The sequence below is a fragment of the Kwoniella pini genome, chromosome 3, assembly GCF_000512605.2.
Source record: "Kwoniella pini CBS 10737 chromosome 3, complete sequence".
Taxonomy (NCBI): Eukaryota; Fungi; Basidiomycota; class Tremellomycetes; order Tremellales; family Cryptococcaceae; genus Kwoniella; species Kwoniella pini.
In genome coordinates, this window is record NC_091718.1 from 264,531 (window position 1) to 282,641 (window position 18,111).

The following is an 18,111-nucleotide window of genomic DNA, read 5'->3' on the forward strand; positions in this document are numbered from 1 at the left end:
GAACGAAAGAAGAAGAAGGATGAGATAATAAAACAAAAGTAAGGTTACAAGTAGCTTCGAGCTGAAATTGACATATTAGTTGACATCAAGGGTGGAATCGAAAGAACAATGCATATCGTATAAACTTATATATTTAACTTGACCACCAAGACAAAAAGTGAAATTTTTGTTTCGATCGACGATATACCTCGGTCATATTTTTTTAGACTAGTTGACATAGACATCAATTGTCCTAATCTCCAAGTTTATTTGATTGATGGTAGTTATGTATTTTAAAGGGATCTCCCTCAGAACACTTTTGATCGGATCTTATTATTTTGCCACGACGGTTTAGACTTTTGAGCTTAAGCCACATTTACAATATTATTATGTGTGTTCCTGATTTCTCCTTCCTCCACTTATAATTGTTGTTTGTCTTTTATATACGAACTCATATCTATACATCTCATTCAGCAATAATCATTTACTTTCAAGAAGGACTACATAAGCAAAAATTGATGATCTTATACGATGAATCAACAAAACAATCTCGAAGTAAATGCTCCATCGTCAAATGAAAATCCAATTAAACCAGGTACTTTTCAATCTATCTTACCTATTTTAGATGATTTACTTGGTATATTATATACACAAGCTACATCAGAAGGAGGAAATAAAGCTCAAGCAGGAGAAAGTGTCGCAGCAAAAGTGAGTCGGATATTATAATTCTTCATATTTAATATCTAAGACTATACACAATTGACATGAAAAAAAAACAAGCTAATATATTCAATGCAATCAATTAGGCAAAAGAATTAGCTACAACATTGGAAAATATGAAATTAGCTTCAATGGAATTACCAGGTGGGAATTTATCAATTAATGAAATACGTAAATTGAGTGAAAAATTAGATGAAGAAGCTGAAAAGAGAATGTTAGTTAAAAATTTCTTATTTCCTATTTCCATTCATTTTAATTGATCATATCTTATTTTAATGCAAATCATCCTTTCTCTGATTTTTTTTCTTATAGCGTAAAACTTAGCTGAATTATATGTTTTATAATTAGACAAATATTGAAAATTTTTGAACAACGTCAAATGCCTTTAACAGATCAACTTTCTTCTCATAATCAGCAGCAAAGCAATGGAGAAAATAATGTTTTACCCAGTCACTCAAATCTGTGATTCGGGATTATATGAGCGTGTATATATTTTGGGAATAATGGTTTTTTGTAGAAGCCGTAAACAAGAATAGAATAACTGTAAAGTAGGTTGTATAGTATCATTATTCATCATTCATTATGTATCGTTAGCAACATTTTCATAGCCTTTTCTCTCTTTCATTATTTTTTCCTATATTGACTGAGAGTAATTTCAATCATCCGCATTTGAATTATCTTGTTCATTCTCCGGTCTAACCCTATTGATGACGTTTAATTTTTCTTTAACATGAGTTGTACAATCACTCAGCACTATTTTCCGTATTGTATATACTGATTGATTGGTATGAAAGAAGGTTGACTTACGATGTTTTAAGAACGCTCTATCATGTTTATATCCATTTCCATCTTTCGTACCGGAATTTGATGATGATTCGTAAGGGCGCATTTCTAATTCAGCTTCTACGTATACAGTTGATCTGGAATATCACTCTCCGGTTAGATATCAAGTCATATGATAACCCAGTTCATTTTACAATACGTTCACATACCCTTTGCCCAGTTTCTGCAAGGAGGCATGTTGAAACTCATTAAATGAAAAGACGGTATGCCATGATGTAGGAGGTGGATGTAATTCTTCGTACAATCTATCAGCTGATGCGAATATGCTCATAAAAAGGCAGCTGAAGACCTACTTCCATTCTCTTCTATAGGAGCTCCAACATTGGTAGCGACTGTATATCTGTAAGCTCATTAATTAGTTAATATACCCTTTCAAGGCCTGTTTAACTAACGTATAATACGGTTTCCCACTTGATGTCTGACTCATTCATTGGTCAGCTCATTGAACTCCACACGAAGGAGTGGCGAAAGAGAGCTGACCTACATTCCGCAGTATTGGATCCGCCCCTAATCTACCTACTAATGTCACTTTGGAGACATCCAGTATTCGACAAGAGGATCCGAAGGACTACTCATCGTAATGAGCTGTGTTTCTGCTTCTTTTGCAACCACCAGCTCACCCTAATCGAATGCCTACTGATGGGAACATGTGCGATTCTCAATAGTCTAGACATATTTGAGGTTGATGAGTAATGATATATAGATTGTTAGTATTATGAGAATATGGATGACTTTAAAGTATGGTCAGTTAGCGGATGATGGGTCCGAGCTTGAATTAAATAACAATAACAAACCCGGAATCAAATTATTGATATCAATTTGATACCGCTTTTTGCCACCCTACCTTTGGCTCATTTCACAACATTTCCTTCTTTTCTAACTATCTTTTCAAAATATATATCTGTCTTATCATCTCTTCTTGTCCCTCTCCTACATCCCTCACAAAAAGATTATACAGATCATCCTCACAGGAGAAAATTCACACTCATTATGACCTAGTCCTCTTTTGAGCTGCTCACGAACTCTTCAAGAGTAATTAAGAGCTCTCAACCCTTTTCGCGATAACCCTTATATTCAACAAAATTCATCTTATATTGTGATCAAGCCAAAATATCGACTTTCGAAAACCTTGAAGAGTGCTTGAAGATTATAAGGTCTGACTTCCCAAAATGCCTCATTGTTCAAGATGCCTCAAAATCGAAATGACAGCATATGAACTTGAACAAAGTGAAAATGGAGATTGGGCATGCCCGTTCTGTGGATTAGTAGATAGTACTTTCACTGCTAGGAGTCAGCTTAAGGACTTTGCGAAAGATGCTGGGAGTGTTATGGATGAGAACACCAGACTGCAAATTAAGAATCAACAGGATAGATTACAGAGGAAATTTCAGGTAAGTTGGCTTCATCCATATCTTTATCTCATCTCTCGATTTGACATCTGGCCCAGTCTGACAACTTTTGCTGTTTATAGGAAGAAGTCGATACGATATTCAACCTTTATCTCGGTATCAGCTCACTGCACACCTCAATTCTCGGATATCCTGCTCCTAATCTAAAACATGGTGCTAAACAATGGTTCGAGCGTATGCGGGAAGCGGAAAAGAAGTATAAACCGAATAGAATTCACCTCTTGCAGAGATCCGAAGCTCGACGGACAAGATATCTGGTGGTGGTTTCAATAAAACTCGCTGCGCAAGAAAGTGCTTTGACGGTACTTCACAACAGGCTTGCCAGTGCTGGAGTGACGCTGCGAAATAAGAGGAATCTCCCTGGATACACCAAGGGTGACGAAAATATTGATTTTCCAGAGTTACAAGCAGTCTTTGTGAGTGGTTCTTCGCTCATCGCACCGGCCTCGCCCTTACTCATAATACTGCATATGCTGACATTACCACCTTATAGCATCGAGCCAACGCTTTCAGCGGATCTTCTTTTGGCCATCTTGATAGTGACATCTACCTTCGACATCTCTTCACTCGATACTCACGATGGGTTAACTTCGTTCTCACTCCTCTGGAAATTACCTTGTTACATTGCTTGGCAATAGTCAAACGATTACAATTCTTGGTGGAGCTCCCTCATTCAGAACGGGTCAAACACCTTTACACTCTACCGAAAGTCAGCAAAGGTGACAGAGATTGGTACGATTCTGATTTCGCCGATTTAGCAGATATCAATTGGAAAGATGTCTTACCTCACGCATATCAATTATATCAGATACAAGAATGCGTTAGATTGTGGGGCACTAGTTCGAGTCCCTCAGTGGCTATTGCTCTCATCCAGTGGGCGATACAAAGCAGTTCGAAATTAGTTTTCTTTCAGCATGCTGCTTTGCAGCAAGAATTAGCATATGTCTACGGAAGGGGAGTCTCTGGTGCCGCCGAACGCTTCAGGGATATGCGGAATCTCATCATCGCCTGGTCGACCTCAATCACTGATGCGGGTGTACCGTTCCCTATAATGGACTTGCCACCTAGAGGTGGTTTTGGAGATGGAATTTCGGGATATAGAGGAGATGGCAGAAGAGCCATACCTGAAATCGAATTAGCCGTAGCCGCCGCTCCTACCATCGTTCAGCATTGGAGAAAAATTCTAAAGGCGAGAATATCACAAAGAACGGATATCATGTCATTAGATGATGAGACCTGGTTGTCCAGAAAAATGTTTGTAGTCTCTGCTCAAGTCCATCATTATCGACAAGATCCAAGATCTCAGATACTGAAGTCTCAAGTCATCCAACGATCTACCGCCTCAGCTTCACCTTCACCATCACCGACTCCATCTTCTCCCAGAAGCGCGACCACCGAGATCACTCGATACAAACCGCGATTTTCAGATAAATTTCGAGTCAATGCTGAAAATGCCCGTAAGGATATCGCGACTTTCGAGCCTCTGAAACGAGCTCGAGTACGACCTCCGCCAGTGAGACATTCCACGTCAAGTGGGGCACTCGTGCACGGTCACCGCAATACATCTGTACCCGTGATAATGAACAACCCATTTGGCCAAAAGTATTTCGTACCTCCGCCAGAAGAGAAATCCATTGAGAGGCTGATACAGGAACCGGAACTGTCGTCTGACGAAGACGGTGGATATACCAGTGACGAAGATGCGAATGTCACGGTCAACAACAAGACATCACGGCCGACCTACCTCCCTGCTACGCTTGCGCAAATTGACGCGAATTCTAAATCTGGAATCAATGTTGATCGACCGTTTGCTTTCACAATCGGGCCTCATGGATTCAATCGGGATTCAAGCGTTACACCCCCTACACCCATCCGAGCTTTACCCATAAATACAATCCGTCCTGCTCTTGATTCATCTTCTGATTTGTCAAATTCAGGTGTGCTTATGTCACGGCAATCGTCTATGGAGTCTTCTTCAGGCATGGGATCCGCTTCCGAAGCTGAGACTGTCGTTCGACGACCCCACGGCAAGTCTATTGCGATAGGGGCACTCAATACTCCAATAGCTAGTATTTACCCTTCCCCTTCACCATCACCGAACGCCTCGAACACGATTCGGCAATCTAGACCTCCATTCAATAACTGTACCCTGTCCCAGACCGCATCTTACAGTCCATCGACGCAATCGAACCCGTCAATCGAAAGGGAAGACGCGCACGTTGGACTGTTGGTCAGAGAAAGAGAAGAGTACATTCAGTTTAGATTGCCAACTTTGGAACGAGAAGGAATAATTGTACCGACAATTTGCGAAAATTACATGTGGAAATGGATTCGAAAGCAGGTCAACAGTGGTGCCGTGCCCAAAGTGATCAACGGGGACTACTTGAAAAGTATAGGAATATATGGTGATCCTCATGAAATTGACTTAGGTCCGTGGGTACAATCAAATTCATATAGATGGAGTCCACTAGAATGTTTATTGAGAGCAGGGATAAAACCTAAAGAACTCCCTGTACAGCATATTCCCCATTCTCTTATACATACTAAAATATTGCTTAGACATTTTGATCATCTTCCGAACTTCGCGGACGAGGGAGAGTTGCTCGATAAATCTCAAGCAGATGAAGATTTAGCATGGTTATGTCATGAGGAAATCGGGGAAGATGCGAACTCCTACTTATGTACCAAAAGAGAGCATAGTTTGAGGCGATCGGCATATGAAAAAGAATTCGGTTTGGGCAACGATCAGTCGATTAAGAATAAGAGGTCTACATCAGTAAGGAGCTCTATACCTCGAGATACACCTTTGAGGGAGATCAATGAAGAAGGGGAATATGAGGGAGAGATAGAAATTGATTCTCAGCTTCTTGACGAAGAGGAAGATGAAGATGTTCCTTCTTCACCTAGGTCTGATTATGAGATGGAAGAGGAATCAAGTAGTAGAAGGGATATCTCAACGTTCAAAAGATCTCTTCTGTACACCGTAGATTCTAGGAAAGATGTTGATGGTATAGGTGGATTATTGAAGAATTTTGGAGAATCTAATAAGGAGGATGATATGGATAATGAAGTGAATTTAGATTTCGACCAGATGTTAGGAATTGATATTAGGACAATTGGTTTAGGAAGTGAATTTGGATTAAATGATGAGTTGAATGAAGTGGATAGAGAAGAACAAGATCAGAATATAATGAATAGATCTAAAAAGGGAAGGAAACAGAAGAAGGATAAAGAAGGAAATGTAGAAATAGGAAAAAGGAAAAAGAGGAAAGCAAGTTTAATCGAAAATGAGGATGATGAAGCAGATGGTGAAGAAAGAAATTATTCTAAGAAAAGTAGATTGCCTCAAAAGGGGTAGAATCATATGTTCATTATTTTTTGAAATCATATAGTATTTTATATTTCCAAGTTGTATATAGTTTAAAGAAGTATCATGTAATCATCCTTACCGTATATCGAAACCAATATATGTATATATGAGATTTCAATAGTCGAATGCATTTATTGTTATACCCTTTATTTGTTTATATTTATTGTGTACACATAAATTAAGCGACTAATTCCGTCAATTGATATAATCTAATCAACCTTGTGATGATATGATCTGAATATATAATTCACAACTTATAATCATTAACCAAATCATTCAGATTGTATGATCAGTAACAAGTTAAAATTTATATAAAAATACAAATAACATATCTTATATACAATAATATTTTTTGAAAAAGAAAAAAAAAAATATTAAATAATATTAAAACAAAATAAATCAATTTGAATCCAATAAATTACGTCCTATTAAATTTTGAATATCTTTTAAAATCTTTTCTTCTTTTTCTTTTTCTTTTTCTTTTTCATTATTATCATAATTATCATCATTATCATCATCATCAATTGTAGTAGTAGTAGTAGTAGAAGGATTTTCTAAAATTTTGTTTTTTTCCATATAATAAATAATTAAATCTTTTTGACCTTTATTTAATAAATTTAAAAAGTTTAATATTTTATTTGAATTATTAATTTTAATTTGAATTGATAAAATTAAATTAACACAACTTTGACGAATTATTGAAGAATTTGATAACATTGACTATATTTTCAAAAATCAGCCCCAAAAAACATAAAACCCAATTATAAATTTAATTTGAAAAAAAAAGAAAAAAAAAAGAAAAAAAAAAGAAAAAAAAAAGAAAAAAAAAAAGCTTTTTATAATCCGTGCTACCTTTAGGAAAAAAATCACAAAACACCTCAAACTCACATCTGTAATTATTTTTCCCAATTTTTCACCTTCAATTTCAACTACTTCTAAAGGTAATTGTAATATACACATACTTAAAGCTGTTAATCCAAATAACCAACCTGAATTAAGTATTTTTTCTTTTTCTATTAATGATTTTTTTGATGATATTTCTAATTTAGAAATTGATAATTCTCTTTCATCACGATTGTCGTTATTATTGATATCAATTTCTTGTGAATGTTTATTAAGATAATCAATTAAACAAGATTTAATTAAAGTTAAAAAATATATTGGATCTGAAATTTGTGTTAAAAGTGATATTAAAGCATTTGTAGATTCTAATATCTAAATTTCCATAGAATTGATTCAGTCAAACCCATTCATCAAAGGATTAAATGAACTTACAGTTGAGTCATGACTTTCTCTTAACCTGAACAAAGTTTCTACCAATTCTTGTTCATGTCCATCAAACAATATCCATTGATGCTGTACCATTTCCCATAGAACTACTAAACCTTGTTCAAGTATTTCTTTCTCCTATGTACCCCATCAAATCATCAATATCAAGCTGACGCCGTGAATCCACCCTCGATCTTACTCACCTGATCAGGTTTGATGAAACTCATTAATCCTGCCAAGATCCTTTCAAATACCTTATCATCTTCCCAAATTTTGCTAACTCGTTGATTATTGTCTTCGATCGCCGCCTCATCCGTATTGATAGGATGCGACGTAGAAAAAAGAGATATTTTCTGTAGATTTCTCAAGGTCGGCGAGCCGTTCATCAGAGCTTCGATGTCATCTGTTATGGCCGAAGACGGTGTAAGAGTATTTGACTTTAGGGGAGAAGCTTTATCCATTACTTTTTTACATACATTGAATCAGTATAATATTGAAAAGAAAATGCAACAAGTTGACATGAACTCACATTCTTGTCTTTTGACCCACCAGCTCCTCTCGTGTCTTCTCTCTTTCAGCCGCTCAATCATTAATGGAGTGACACTTTCAGGTCTAGGAGAATCTTCCCATATTTGTCTTCTTCCAATATTTGAAGGTGTCTTATAAGCACTTCCTAAGCCATTTCCATTTCCATCTTTGATTCGCTGGTTTGTTTCGCTATGCCCGTTCGTAGGTCTAGCAGGGGTCACAGGTATATTATGATGAGGGTGATTTGAAGTAGAAGGTATAGCTTCTTCTTCATCTTCTACATATTCCATTAATTGTCTAGCAGCAGATTCAGCTTGAGCAGCTTGCGCTCTTCGGGCATCTTCTACTACTCCGTTACCCTCTGGTAATGTCCTGGTTGGAGTTGCAACAGCGGACCAATTCTCATCATCTACATCGACCTCGGCTTCCCGAGAAAACGACCTGTCTATTCTACTTGGAGTGGCTAAACCCGATCCTGATATCTTCTCGGTAGTAGAATCTCCGAAAGGTGGTATACCCTTTCGAGTCGACTGTGGATTCCGTATATCATTGACTGCACTGCTAGATGTACTTGATCCCGGCGATCTCAAGCCGGAAGAGGCGAAAGGATTGGTGGAAGATTGCCGTAAAGGAGAATCTCTAGAAGGTGATCCCTTTGGAAGGGGATCTCTTCCTTTCGAATTTTGAGACAAAAGATCCTTAGGTGATCCCATGGCAAACTGCCGAGCTGGAGTAGGTGAAGCAGTGAGTCCAGGGACAGAATGATCGGGACTTGGAGAAGCAGGTAAAGGTACAGCTTGTGGGGAAGACTCGGGGGTAGTTGATTTATCAGGTCTTTGAATCTTGGAAAGTGAAGCTGAAGAGTTAGATCGAGGGAAATAACTTCCTTGTTGCATTATACTGGGAGAAGCTGGTGTTGGGCCAGATACGATTCTAGGTGATTCCGAAACCATTTTACCAGCTGCAAGTTCAGCAGCTTTGGCTTTACGCTTTTCAGCCAGTAAAGCCGCTACTGACGATGTTGCTCTCTTTACAGGTGGAGCAGCTTTAGTAGGTACAGGGGCACTTAGTATATTATCCGTGTTGTGCGGATTAAATTTTTCAAGTTGTCTTCTAGCCATCCCATCCAATGAATTCAAGATGACATCTGCGCGGGATCGCCAAACAGCATGATAACTCCAGAATGCTTGTCTAGCCAAATCTCTAACTGCCGGATTGACATCCACTAAAGACTTTTTCACTGCTCCTTCTAATTGATCTAATGCTCCAGGAGTCGTCTCGATAGAATGCTTGGATTTCGATCCGTGAATATCGATGAATGTTTTCAGGTGTCCGGTTGAGAAATGTCGAGTTTGAATGTTCTTATCTGAGACCCCCGCAGCTATATGAGCTATAAAGATACGAGGATGGATATGGGTATGGATGATTATAGCTGTCATACAAGCTTGGGAACGTTCGGCAATGATCTTTTTAGTATATCCACTGAAGGCATGAGATAAGCGAGATTCGCATTTTCTAAGGATGTAAGAGTACCAATCACTTACGACATCTTTGCAAGAATTGGTAAAAGGTGGTCGACGAATTGATCGAAACTCGGACCGAGGGTTTCAGTGAGCTCCTTCATCAGATAACAAGACTGTTGAGCGACGGTCGTACGCAGACTGACAATCTGTTTCGAAATTATTTAGTAAACCCATCTGAGCTTCTGATCTTTATAGCTGATTCATCAGACTCACAGTTTTAGATACACCTTCCAATATACCACTTTTCAGACCTTGTATGAAAGTTTCGTGAAACTTAGTCCATACGCCACCTTTCAGCATGCCTCTTATTCGAATTACGGATTTTTCCCTAGGCAACCAATTATGTTCTGTTTCCTTCCCTTCAAAATACGGTAACATTGCCGACATTTCATTCAGTACGTCATGCGGCGAAGCGATGTAAACGATTTCGATATCATCGTTGTTTTCCCCAGATACAACAGGAGTAGCTGTACCAGATCTGCCATCACTTTTCACTTCTTCTGCTGGTTGTTCGGACATTATAGATGATGAGGCTAAAGCAGGTGTTGATCTGCCTGATTCGACACTGTTTTCGCCTCCAATCACTCTAGCTATAATATCATTTGATATTGTTTTTCTGACATTCCTCGCCAATAAAAGCTTCTTCATTTCAGATCTTGCTGCTGCTGGTGTTGAGCTTGGTGATAAAAGGGCAACGACAGTCTGTAAGTAAGATTTATTGACGATTAGCTCAAACCGAACGATTTTGGTAAATGGATAGGCTTTAATGATTGACATGCTAAAATACTCGACTTACCTCTTTAGCCTGGTCTCTTACATTACCATCACTATCTTCTAATAAATCAACTAAAATACCTAACCATCCTTTCAAACTTAATTTTGAACCTAATTCGATTTTGAGACGAGCAAGAATTTTCAATAATTCCACTTTAGATCTCCATGATTTTGAATTTAAAGTATCCTTTAAATACCTTTCAAAAGTTTGAACGAGAGTTTCTTTCTCTTTTCCTTTCGCTGATATACTTTTCGAACCTACTCCACCATTTCCACCAGCTGAAGAAGTTAATTGTTGTGATGAAGATGTTGATTCGGCAATATAACAACTTTTACCTAATTGAAATATTACATTATTTGATGCTGTATGTATTCGATCTTTTGGATCATTCAATTTTTCTATCAAAGCTGGTAATATTTGTAAAAGAGTTAAACGAAGATGTGAATTTGGTGTTTGTGGTATTAAAGGGATAAAGAATGGTAAAAATGAAGTTAAGGTTGATATCTGAAGTAAAGGATGAGATGAACGTATTAAAGGTGGAAGAAGAAGTATTATAGGATCAATAGTTGATTCGGGTAACTATCAGGTTATGTCTTAGCTTCAAATATACAGCTCATGAATGAGGTATCAAACATTTGCATGACTACTCACTTCGGTAACTTCTTCAATCGCTAATCCGAATGCTTGAATGATATCGACTTTCTTATCAGGTTCTACAAATGTCTCATCAGGTATGCTCGTAATTAAAAAGACAAACAACATATAGAGTTTTATGAGGCTCGTACTGACCTGCATTCTTCAGCTTGACTATTCTAGCCTCTACGTCCTCCTCACTTAGATTCTTCATCGTAGCGAATAGCGTCTCTGGCAAAAACAATATCGTCTGGGGATGAATCACGCCTCCTTATGACCAGTATATATGCGGATTTGTCTTTTTGTCTTCCGATTCCCAGTGAATGTAGTGTATTATATTTGATGTCGAATGATTAGTCTAACTATAAATGTTGAATTATTAAATATGAAATACGTTTATTTACGCTTGGGCGCCCTCCACTTTCATCCATCATTCAACTTGGGACTTGGAACCGAATACGGTATTTAGTTCACTGATAACGCGTTATATACAATTCATCCATAATTCATAGATTGCCCCCTCTGGCTCATGTTCTGAACAACGATGAATAGTAGATATGCATACCCTGCCGTTCACTCGTAAATTAGCATATACTCTGTAATGCATTTTCATTCATATGCTTATAGCATTCATTGCCTATTTACTAATAAGTAATTTATAGCACAATTTTATATATGGACAAATAATCCAAATTTCTTCTCTCATTAATCTCACAATTTAAGGAATGTTACACCTATTTTTTTTTATAATAAATCATACTTGTTCACATTCTTCTTTCCTCATTATCTATTTACGCGGACTAACACTTCTTCTACTTCTACTCCTTGATCTACTTCTAGAATCGATACTCATACTTTTCGATCTAGATCTACTTCTACTAGGTGTATATCTTTTCCTTCTTATAGGAGATCTTGATCTACTTCTACTTCGACTTCTACTTGATAAACTTCTACTTCTAGAATAACTTCTAGATCTTGAAATTGATCTAGCACCTCTACCATATTCAGGAGAAGGTCTTCTTGGTGCACCTCTTTCATCAGGTCTTCTAACTATTAAAGGACTTCTATCTCTTCTTATTATTGGACCATTTGGTCCTCCTCCTCCTCCTCTTCCTCCATATCCACCTCTCCCTATTGTAGAAGGATTATAACTACTACCTCCTCCTCCTCCTCCTCCTCCTCCTCCTCCTCCTCCTCCTCCTCCTCCTCCTCCTCCTCCTCCTCCTCCTCCTCCTCCTCCTCCTCCTCCTCCTCCTCCTCCTCTAGGTACGTAAGTATCTCTACCACCTGGACCTCTATATCCTCTTAAAGGAGGAGAAGGTGATCTCCTTCTACTATAATTTCCTCTTCTAGGTGGAGATCTACTTCTACTTCTTGAATATGATGGTGATCTTCTTCTTCTTCTAGGTGGAGAACGAGATCTAGATCTTGTTCTTGATCTTGAATAAGAAGGTCGACGTCTAATAGGTGGTGAAGGTGGTTTTGGTGCAGGTAAAGGATGTTCGGAAATCTACATCGTAAACATTATAAATTAGCTTATAGGTAATAATATAAGAGTAAAAGGCGATTAAAAAAATCACTTGTACTGATAAGAAAGATCCATCAAGTTGACCACCATTCATATTTTTAACAGCTAAAGAAGCATCGGTAGATTGAGAAAATTCAATAGCAGCTTTTCCGCGATTTAATCCAGCTACGAGAATTTAAAAAAAAAAGAAATCAAGTTAGTTCTGATCATACATACTTAAGAAGTCTTTTCAAATATAGATATCCATTAAAAAAAGACCTTGACTTGACTTACAAACTTTAAAAACAGGTAAATCAATTCCAGTAATTCTACCATATTCACCAAAAATCTCTTCTAAATGACCTTTCATTACATTTTTACTTAAACCAGAAACTACTATTACTTTTAATCCATTATCTTTTATTGAATTTCCATTTATTTTTTTAGGTGATTTACTTCTTGTATTTGATCTTGAACGTGAACTTGAATAAGGTTTATTACGTCTTATTGCCGAAGGTGAAGGTGAAGGTGAAGGTGATAAAGAAGGAGTTAATGATTTAGGTGTACGTGATCTACCTCTATCTGACATTTTTTAATTTCTATTTCTTTTTTGTGTAAAGGTGTAATATTCAAATCGGAATTGAATCGGAAAGTAAACTGTCAAAAGATAAAAGAAAGGAATGTACAATTATCATATTATTAACATCACATCACGCCTATTTGCTTTTCATTAGACGTTCTTTCAGCTTTCAATTAATTACGACGTCACAACTTTATCATATTTCGATAAATGCCACATCCGGCAAAAACTGTACAACTCCGTCAATACAGACGCACATAGAGACTACATTAATGTGCTGCTGTACAGTAAAGATATATCGCCAATCAATACTGCAATTGTATATTATGTGGAAGGAGAACGCTGGATGCATCCATTGGAAAGGAGAAAATAATATTTTAGTGCCCGTTGAAAACAGTTGCATTGATAATCATCCCATGTAATAATATTTTTTGATATGTTACTTCTCACATCCTCATTTTGTAAAATCACCTATGAACCCGTGATCATAATCCAGATTAAGCGTTGAAGGTGAAAGAAGCACCCTATACAGCAGTGAACAGATCAGTGAGGATCCAGCAACAACAGTAAAGCAGAGAAGGGGACTTACAACTTTGTGGGCGGCTTGACCAGCAGTGGGCTCGTTAAGTCTGGTGGTGTCAACGGCAAGACCGAATGAAGCCTTAACACCGGGTCGAAGAGCTTGGGTGTAACCAAGGGCAAGGACACCAGCGTTGTTGATCTTGGCTTTAACGAAAGCGGCATTGTCGAGGTAGGTTTTAGCACCGACTTCGAGAGAGACACCACCGGTGGTGGATTTGGTGTCGTAGACAGCTTTGGCACCGGCCTCAACATCCTTAGATACCTTGTGGTAGTAAGAAGCGGCAAAGGTAGAGAGGTTTCCGAGACCGTGTAAGGTGATGGCGTATTCTGGAGCAGAGAATCCTACGGCACCGGCGTATCGGGTGATAGCTCCGGAAAGGACATCGTAAGAAGCTTCGGCACCAACGAGGAATCCATCTCGTCCAACAACAGTGTCAGCGGTGAAGGTTGGGCCCTACCGAAAGCGTGGTTAGCTAAAAGGCGCTTGTACAACGCGTAAATGTCACAAATGCTCACCTTGAAGAGATCAACGGTAGCTCTGGTGTGGAGAGATGGTTGCTTGTAGATAGCGGTCAAGATGGCGGATTTGGAGGCCTTGGCTGGGTTGAGGGTGGTAGCCAAGTCGAGTTTGAGACCCTTGGCGATTTGGTTCTCGAGCTCAAGTTGAGTTCTGAGGAGGTTGGAGGTGGTCCAAGCCTAGCCAGAAAGCGTTAGCTATAAGATCTGGGAAGGACATCTCGTATGCGTAAGACAGCTAATTAAGGGTACATCTAAGATTCCAGCACACGGCGAGAGTGATGTACCGGTGTGAAAATTTGAGGCGCTCGTTCGCAAAGGATCCTCTTCTTCATGTTCCTGTACTCCTTCTATTGCCATCACCAAATAATGTAGGAAATCGCAAACTCACTTGGGTGAAGGTTAAACCGTTCTTGAAGTCAACGTATTTACCCTCGATGTCACCAGCAATAGCACCGGATTTATCATCTTTGATACCAGCAACTTTAAAGGCAACGTTGGAAGGGGTGAGAGTCTTGACCTCGAGAGAAGTACCTTGAATAGGGTAATCTTTGAGGAGAAGGTCGGAAGAGGATTTACCGAGATCCTAGATTGTGAAATATCATCAGCTTCCAATTCACGTGAAATATTTTTGGTGTTGTGGTTTGGAGGACAAGATATTAGTTTGAAAAGGTAGACATACTTTCCAAGATGGGGGAACGGCTTGGGACATTGTGACTATTGTTAATATTACGCGTCAATAATCGTTTCAAGTCTTCTGAATGGTAGTGGATTTACTCACATGAAGATATTTACGCGTAAGGTAGACGAGTAAGGTAAGATTATAGGTCTTTTACTTTTAAAAGTAGAAAAGTAGAAAAGGTGGCAAGGATGTTTGAAAATAGTTAATGGTGGGGGTGAAAGGGAGTGATGGTAAGATATGGTTGGATGATGCGCAATGATCTCGGCAGGAGAATATGAGGTGATGAGTAGTAGTACTAGTTAATCCTATGACATGTCTTATTATTATTCTACCTGATTCAGGGTCAAACTCACCTCCCCTCATCCAGCGTATTCCATCATTACACAAATCACTTGAAATTCCTAATGTAATCACATCATATAACTCATATACTCTTATAATAGAGTAGTATATCTCCGGATCATCTAATCCGCTTGTCGGGATTAACCGGATAGGCTTCTTAAGCTGGCGTCATGTGGCAGATCAATCCATCAATCATTCAATCGATGAAAACTTTATTTGGGTATTCCTTTTACAAGCTGAAGCTCCAGACTTTTTCAGAGATCTACCTAACTGTCCACGTGGATTGTGATATCACGCTAAATTACTAGTACTTAGGTATGATGATGTAAGGGTAATTTAGTTAGGTAGGATGAGATGCGCAGTTGCGGTTAATAAATTATTATCTTAAACAAAAATCATGCTCGTCACTAACAGCTGAAATCGCACTCAAGACAATGTTGATGAATCTGAAATAATCACTCCTATAATTCAAAAAAAGAGGCATTGGACAGCGCCGTACTGGTCACCAGAGTTTTTCAGCTCTAGCTCGTATATAGGGCGTCTTGCAGGGGCACGACACGATGGACAGTCAAGGAACATGGAAAGCAAGTCATATGAAATCCTACGCTGCCAATAGGGACGATAATCCATCTTCATCAGATGCTGAGAGTAGTCAGCAGGGATGGTCTGGTACAGAATGGTAAGTAAGCCCAACAGAGAACCTGCCGTTGGCCTGCTTCGCTTTTATATTTAACGCTAAACATTACGATTTCACTACATAGGAATACAGCTTCAGTTCCACGACCTTCGCTCTCATCAAGTGATGAGCAACTCCTGCCTGGTCCACCAATAATTACACATACTCCTCCTCAAGGCTCTGAAGGATTCTTACCAGGTATACCTCATCGTCGATCAACTATCGTCAGACCGTCGTTGCACACTTCAGGATCAAACATATCTCTTGAAGGATTGAATCAACCTCTACATCGATCGGGTTCAGCAATCTTAGATATAGATACAAATGGATCACCATCAAGGAAATCACCTTCGCCTTTATCAAATGGTTATGCTCAAGCTGGACCATCCGGATTAAATGGTACATCTTCAGCATCTGCTTACGCTTCGACTTCCTACGCTAGATCAAGAAGAAAAGAAACTGAAGTTGAAATTGAATCTGAAGAAGATGAAAATCCAGATTCACATTCAAGTAAATCCAAGTTGAAAAAAAATAGTAGAGGAAGAGGAAGTTCTTTCAGCTTACCTTTTCATAGAAAAAGGAAATTATCAAGTTCATTATCTTGGCCAATGAGATGGTGGCCTGGTGGTGGAGGAGGAAATCTACAATCAAATCTTAAATCAACATCGACATCTTGGTCTTTACGTTCAATTCTCACAACAATGTTGTTTTTGGGAACATTATTATGGGGATTTAAGATATGGAAATCAAAATATGAAATTCAAGTTGAATTTTCGGTATTCAACAAAAAATGGATAAAATCTGAAATAGATTCAATACCTAACCTAAAAGGTTGTTTCTTGGCTGGAAATATATCACCTCATTATAATTTAACAAAACATCTACAACCTAAACGAAATATGTTAAGTCCTGGATTATCATTGAAAAGAGGAATGAGTTGTTATGATTTTTCATCAACAATTCAGCCTGATCCAAGTCAACCTTTAGAATCATTAATATATCATACTTATTGGAGGTCAGATTTAATCCCATTCGGTTCAAGACAATTAGACACATTAATTGCTTTTTTAGCTACTCAACCTTTAACTCATTCAAGATTAGTTATATGGACAAATGGAAAGAATGTTTTAGAGGACAATATAACGTTGAAACCGTTTTTAAGCAAATGGGGTGAATTTATAGAAATTAAACAAGTAGACATGAATTCTTTAACTAAAAATACGGATTTAGAAGGAGTACTTAGTTCTAATTCTGGGATAGATTCTAATGCTGTAGCAACTGGAAGGGTATTTGATGAAAAAGCTTGGGTAGATGGTGATGCAATCAGACTTTTAGTTCTTTGGCATTTTGGTGGAATTTGGTTAGATATGGATCAAATTTTGACTAGAGATTTACATCCTTTGATTGAACAAGAATGGGTAACTCAATGGGATTGTTATGGTGAGTCTCAGTATTCCCATTTAAGTCCAAATTGGAAGAAGATGATGAGATTGATGAATTATATAATGATGAATAGATAAACCATATTATTCACTCAATGGTGCTTTAATGCATTTCGAAAAACATTCACCATATTTATGTGAAGCATTTTATTTAATGTCAACTTCACCTTTTCCAAAACCAAATACATTTACATGGGGATCACATTTATATTCAAAATTACATAGAGCATTATTATCAAAGCATATAAAACCTTTTGGAATTTTACCTTGGTGTTTTACAGATCCAAGAAATTGTAGAACAGATAATAGATTTCCTGATCCATTTTTAAAAGATCCTGAATTTTTTTCAGGTAAAAAATGGAATTCAGAAGAAAATAATGGTGGAAAAGAAGAATTAGAAGAACGTGTTGGACAAGTTTGGTCATTACATTTACATAATCAATGGAGTAAATCTTTTCCTTTAAATGGATGGATTAATAGATTATTAAATGGATATCAAGATCAATTGGAAAGACTTGAAATTTATGCTGCAGGTAAGGGCTTAGTGGATGAAGATGGTAGGATAAGATTAGAATAGGATGATAAGTGGAATTTGAAAAGTGGTAGTTTTAGCATGTACGCATTGTGTCATTTGGGTTTCAGGAGAACATGGTCAATAATTCATTTGTAGGTAATTAACAAAATCAACATCGATCAATATAAAATGCATTGAACTTTAACTATGCGAGCAATTCA

General features: G+C 37.8%; 7 protein-coding genes across 7 annotated transcripts; 3 read left to right on the forward strand and 4 right to left on the reverse strand.

Annotated features, from left to right (window-relative positions):
• Positions 1–510: 510 nt before the first annotated feature.
• Positions 511–1,165, forward strand: I206_102301 (uncharacterized protein; the record flags this gene model as incomplete). Its single annotated transcript, XM_019159362.2, has 3 exons — positions 511–687; positions 786–913; positions 1,048–1,165. The coding sequence occupies 3 exons, from the start codon at positions 511–513 to the stop codon at positions 1,163–1,165; spliced, it is 423 nt and encodes a 140-aa protein (XP_019007656.2).
• A 189-nt stretch (positions 1,166–1,354) lies between these two features.
• I206_102302 (uncharacterized protein) lies at positions 1,355–2,216 on the reverse strand (the record flags this gene model as incomplete). Its single annotated transcript, XM_070202539.1, has 7 exons — positions 1,355–1,422; positions 1,507–1,619; positions 1,692–1,776; positions 1,836–1,882; positions 1,935–1,960; positions 2,027–2,110; positions 2,163–2,216. The coding sequence occupies 7 exons, from the start codon at positions 2,214–2,216 to the stop codon at positions 1,355–1,357; spliced, it is 477 nt and encodes a 158-aa protein (XP_070058640.1).
• A 495-nt stretch (positions 2,217–2,711) lies between these two features.
• On the forward strand, positions 2,712–6,309 carry I206_102303 (uncharacterized protein; the record flags this gene model as incomplete). The annotated part of the gene is made up of 3 exons (XM_019159364.1): positions 2,712–2,933; positions 3,014–3,367; positions 3,445–6,309. The coding sequence occupies 3 exons, from the start codon at positions 2,712–2,714 to the stop codon at positions 6,307–6,309; spliced, it is 3,441 nt and encodes a 1,146-aa protein (XP_019007658.1).
• Positions 6,310–6,720: 411 nt separating this feature from the next.
• I206_102304 (uncharacterized protein) lies at positions 6,721–11,263 on the reverse strand (the record flags this gene model as incomplete). Its single annotated transcript, XM_070202540.1, has 10 exons — positions 6,721–7,041; positions 7,210–7,536; positions 7,597–7,728; positions 7,794–8,053; positions 8,120–9,600; positions 9,663–9,787; positions 9,855–10,343; positions 10,438–10,995; positions 11,068–11,129; positions 11,206–11,263. The coding sequence occupies 10 exons, from the start codon at positions 11,261–11,263 to the stop codon at positions 6,721–6,723; spliced, it is 3,813 nt and encodes a 1,270-aa protein (XP_070058641.1).
• Positions 11,264–11,836: 573 nt separating this feature from the next.
• Positions 11,837–13,145, reverse strand: I206_102305 (uncharacterized protein; the record flags this gene model as incomplete). Its single annotated transcript, XM_019159366.2, has 3 exons — positions 11,837–12,559; positions 12,630–12,742; positions 12,851–13,145. 3 exons carry the CDS (start codon positions 13,143–13,145, stop codon positions 11,837–11,839), a joined length of 1,131 nt encoding a protein of 376 aa, XP_019007660.2.
• A 488-nt stretch (positions 13,146–13,633) lies between these two features.
• Positions 13,634–14,946, reverse strand: I206_102306 (uncharacterized protein; the record flags this gene model as incomplete). Its single annotated transcript, XM_019159367.1, has 5 exons — positions 13,634–13,660; positions 13,726–14,172; positions 14,235–14,414; positions 14,626–14,820; positions 14,917–14,946. The coding sequence occupies 5 exons, from the start codon at positions 14,944–14,946 to the stop codon at positions 13,634–13,636; spliced, it is 879 nt and encodes a 292-aa protein (XP_019007661.1).
• An 872-nt stretch (positions 14,947–15,818) lies between these two features.
• I206_102307 (uncharacterized protein) lies at positions 15,819–17,953 on the forward strand (the record flags this gene model as incomplete). The annotated part of the gene is made up of 3 exons (XM_019159368.1): positions 15,819–15,937; positions 16,020–17,374; positions 17,451–17,953. 3 exons carry the CDS (start codon positions 15,819–15,821, stop codon positions 17,951–17,953), a joined length of 1,977 nt encoding a protein of 658 aa, XP_019007662.1.
• Between the last annotated feature and the right edge of the window lie 158 nt (positions 17,954–18,111).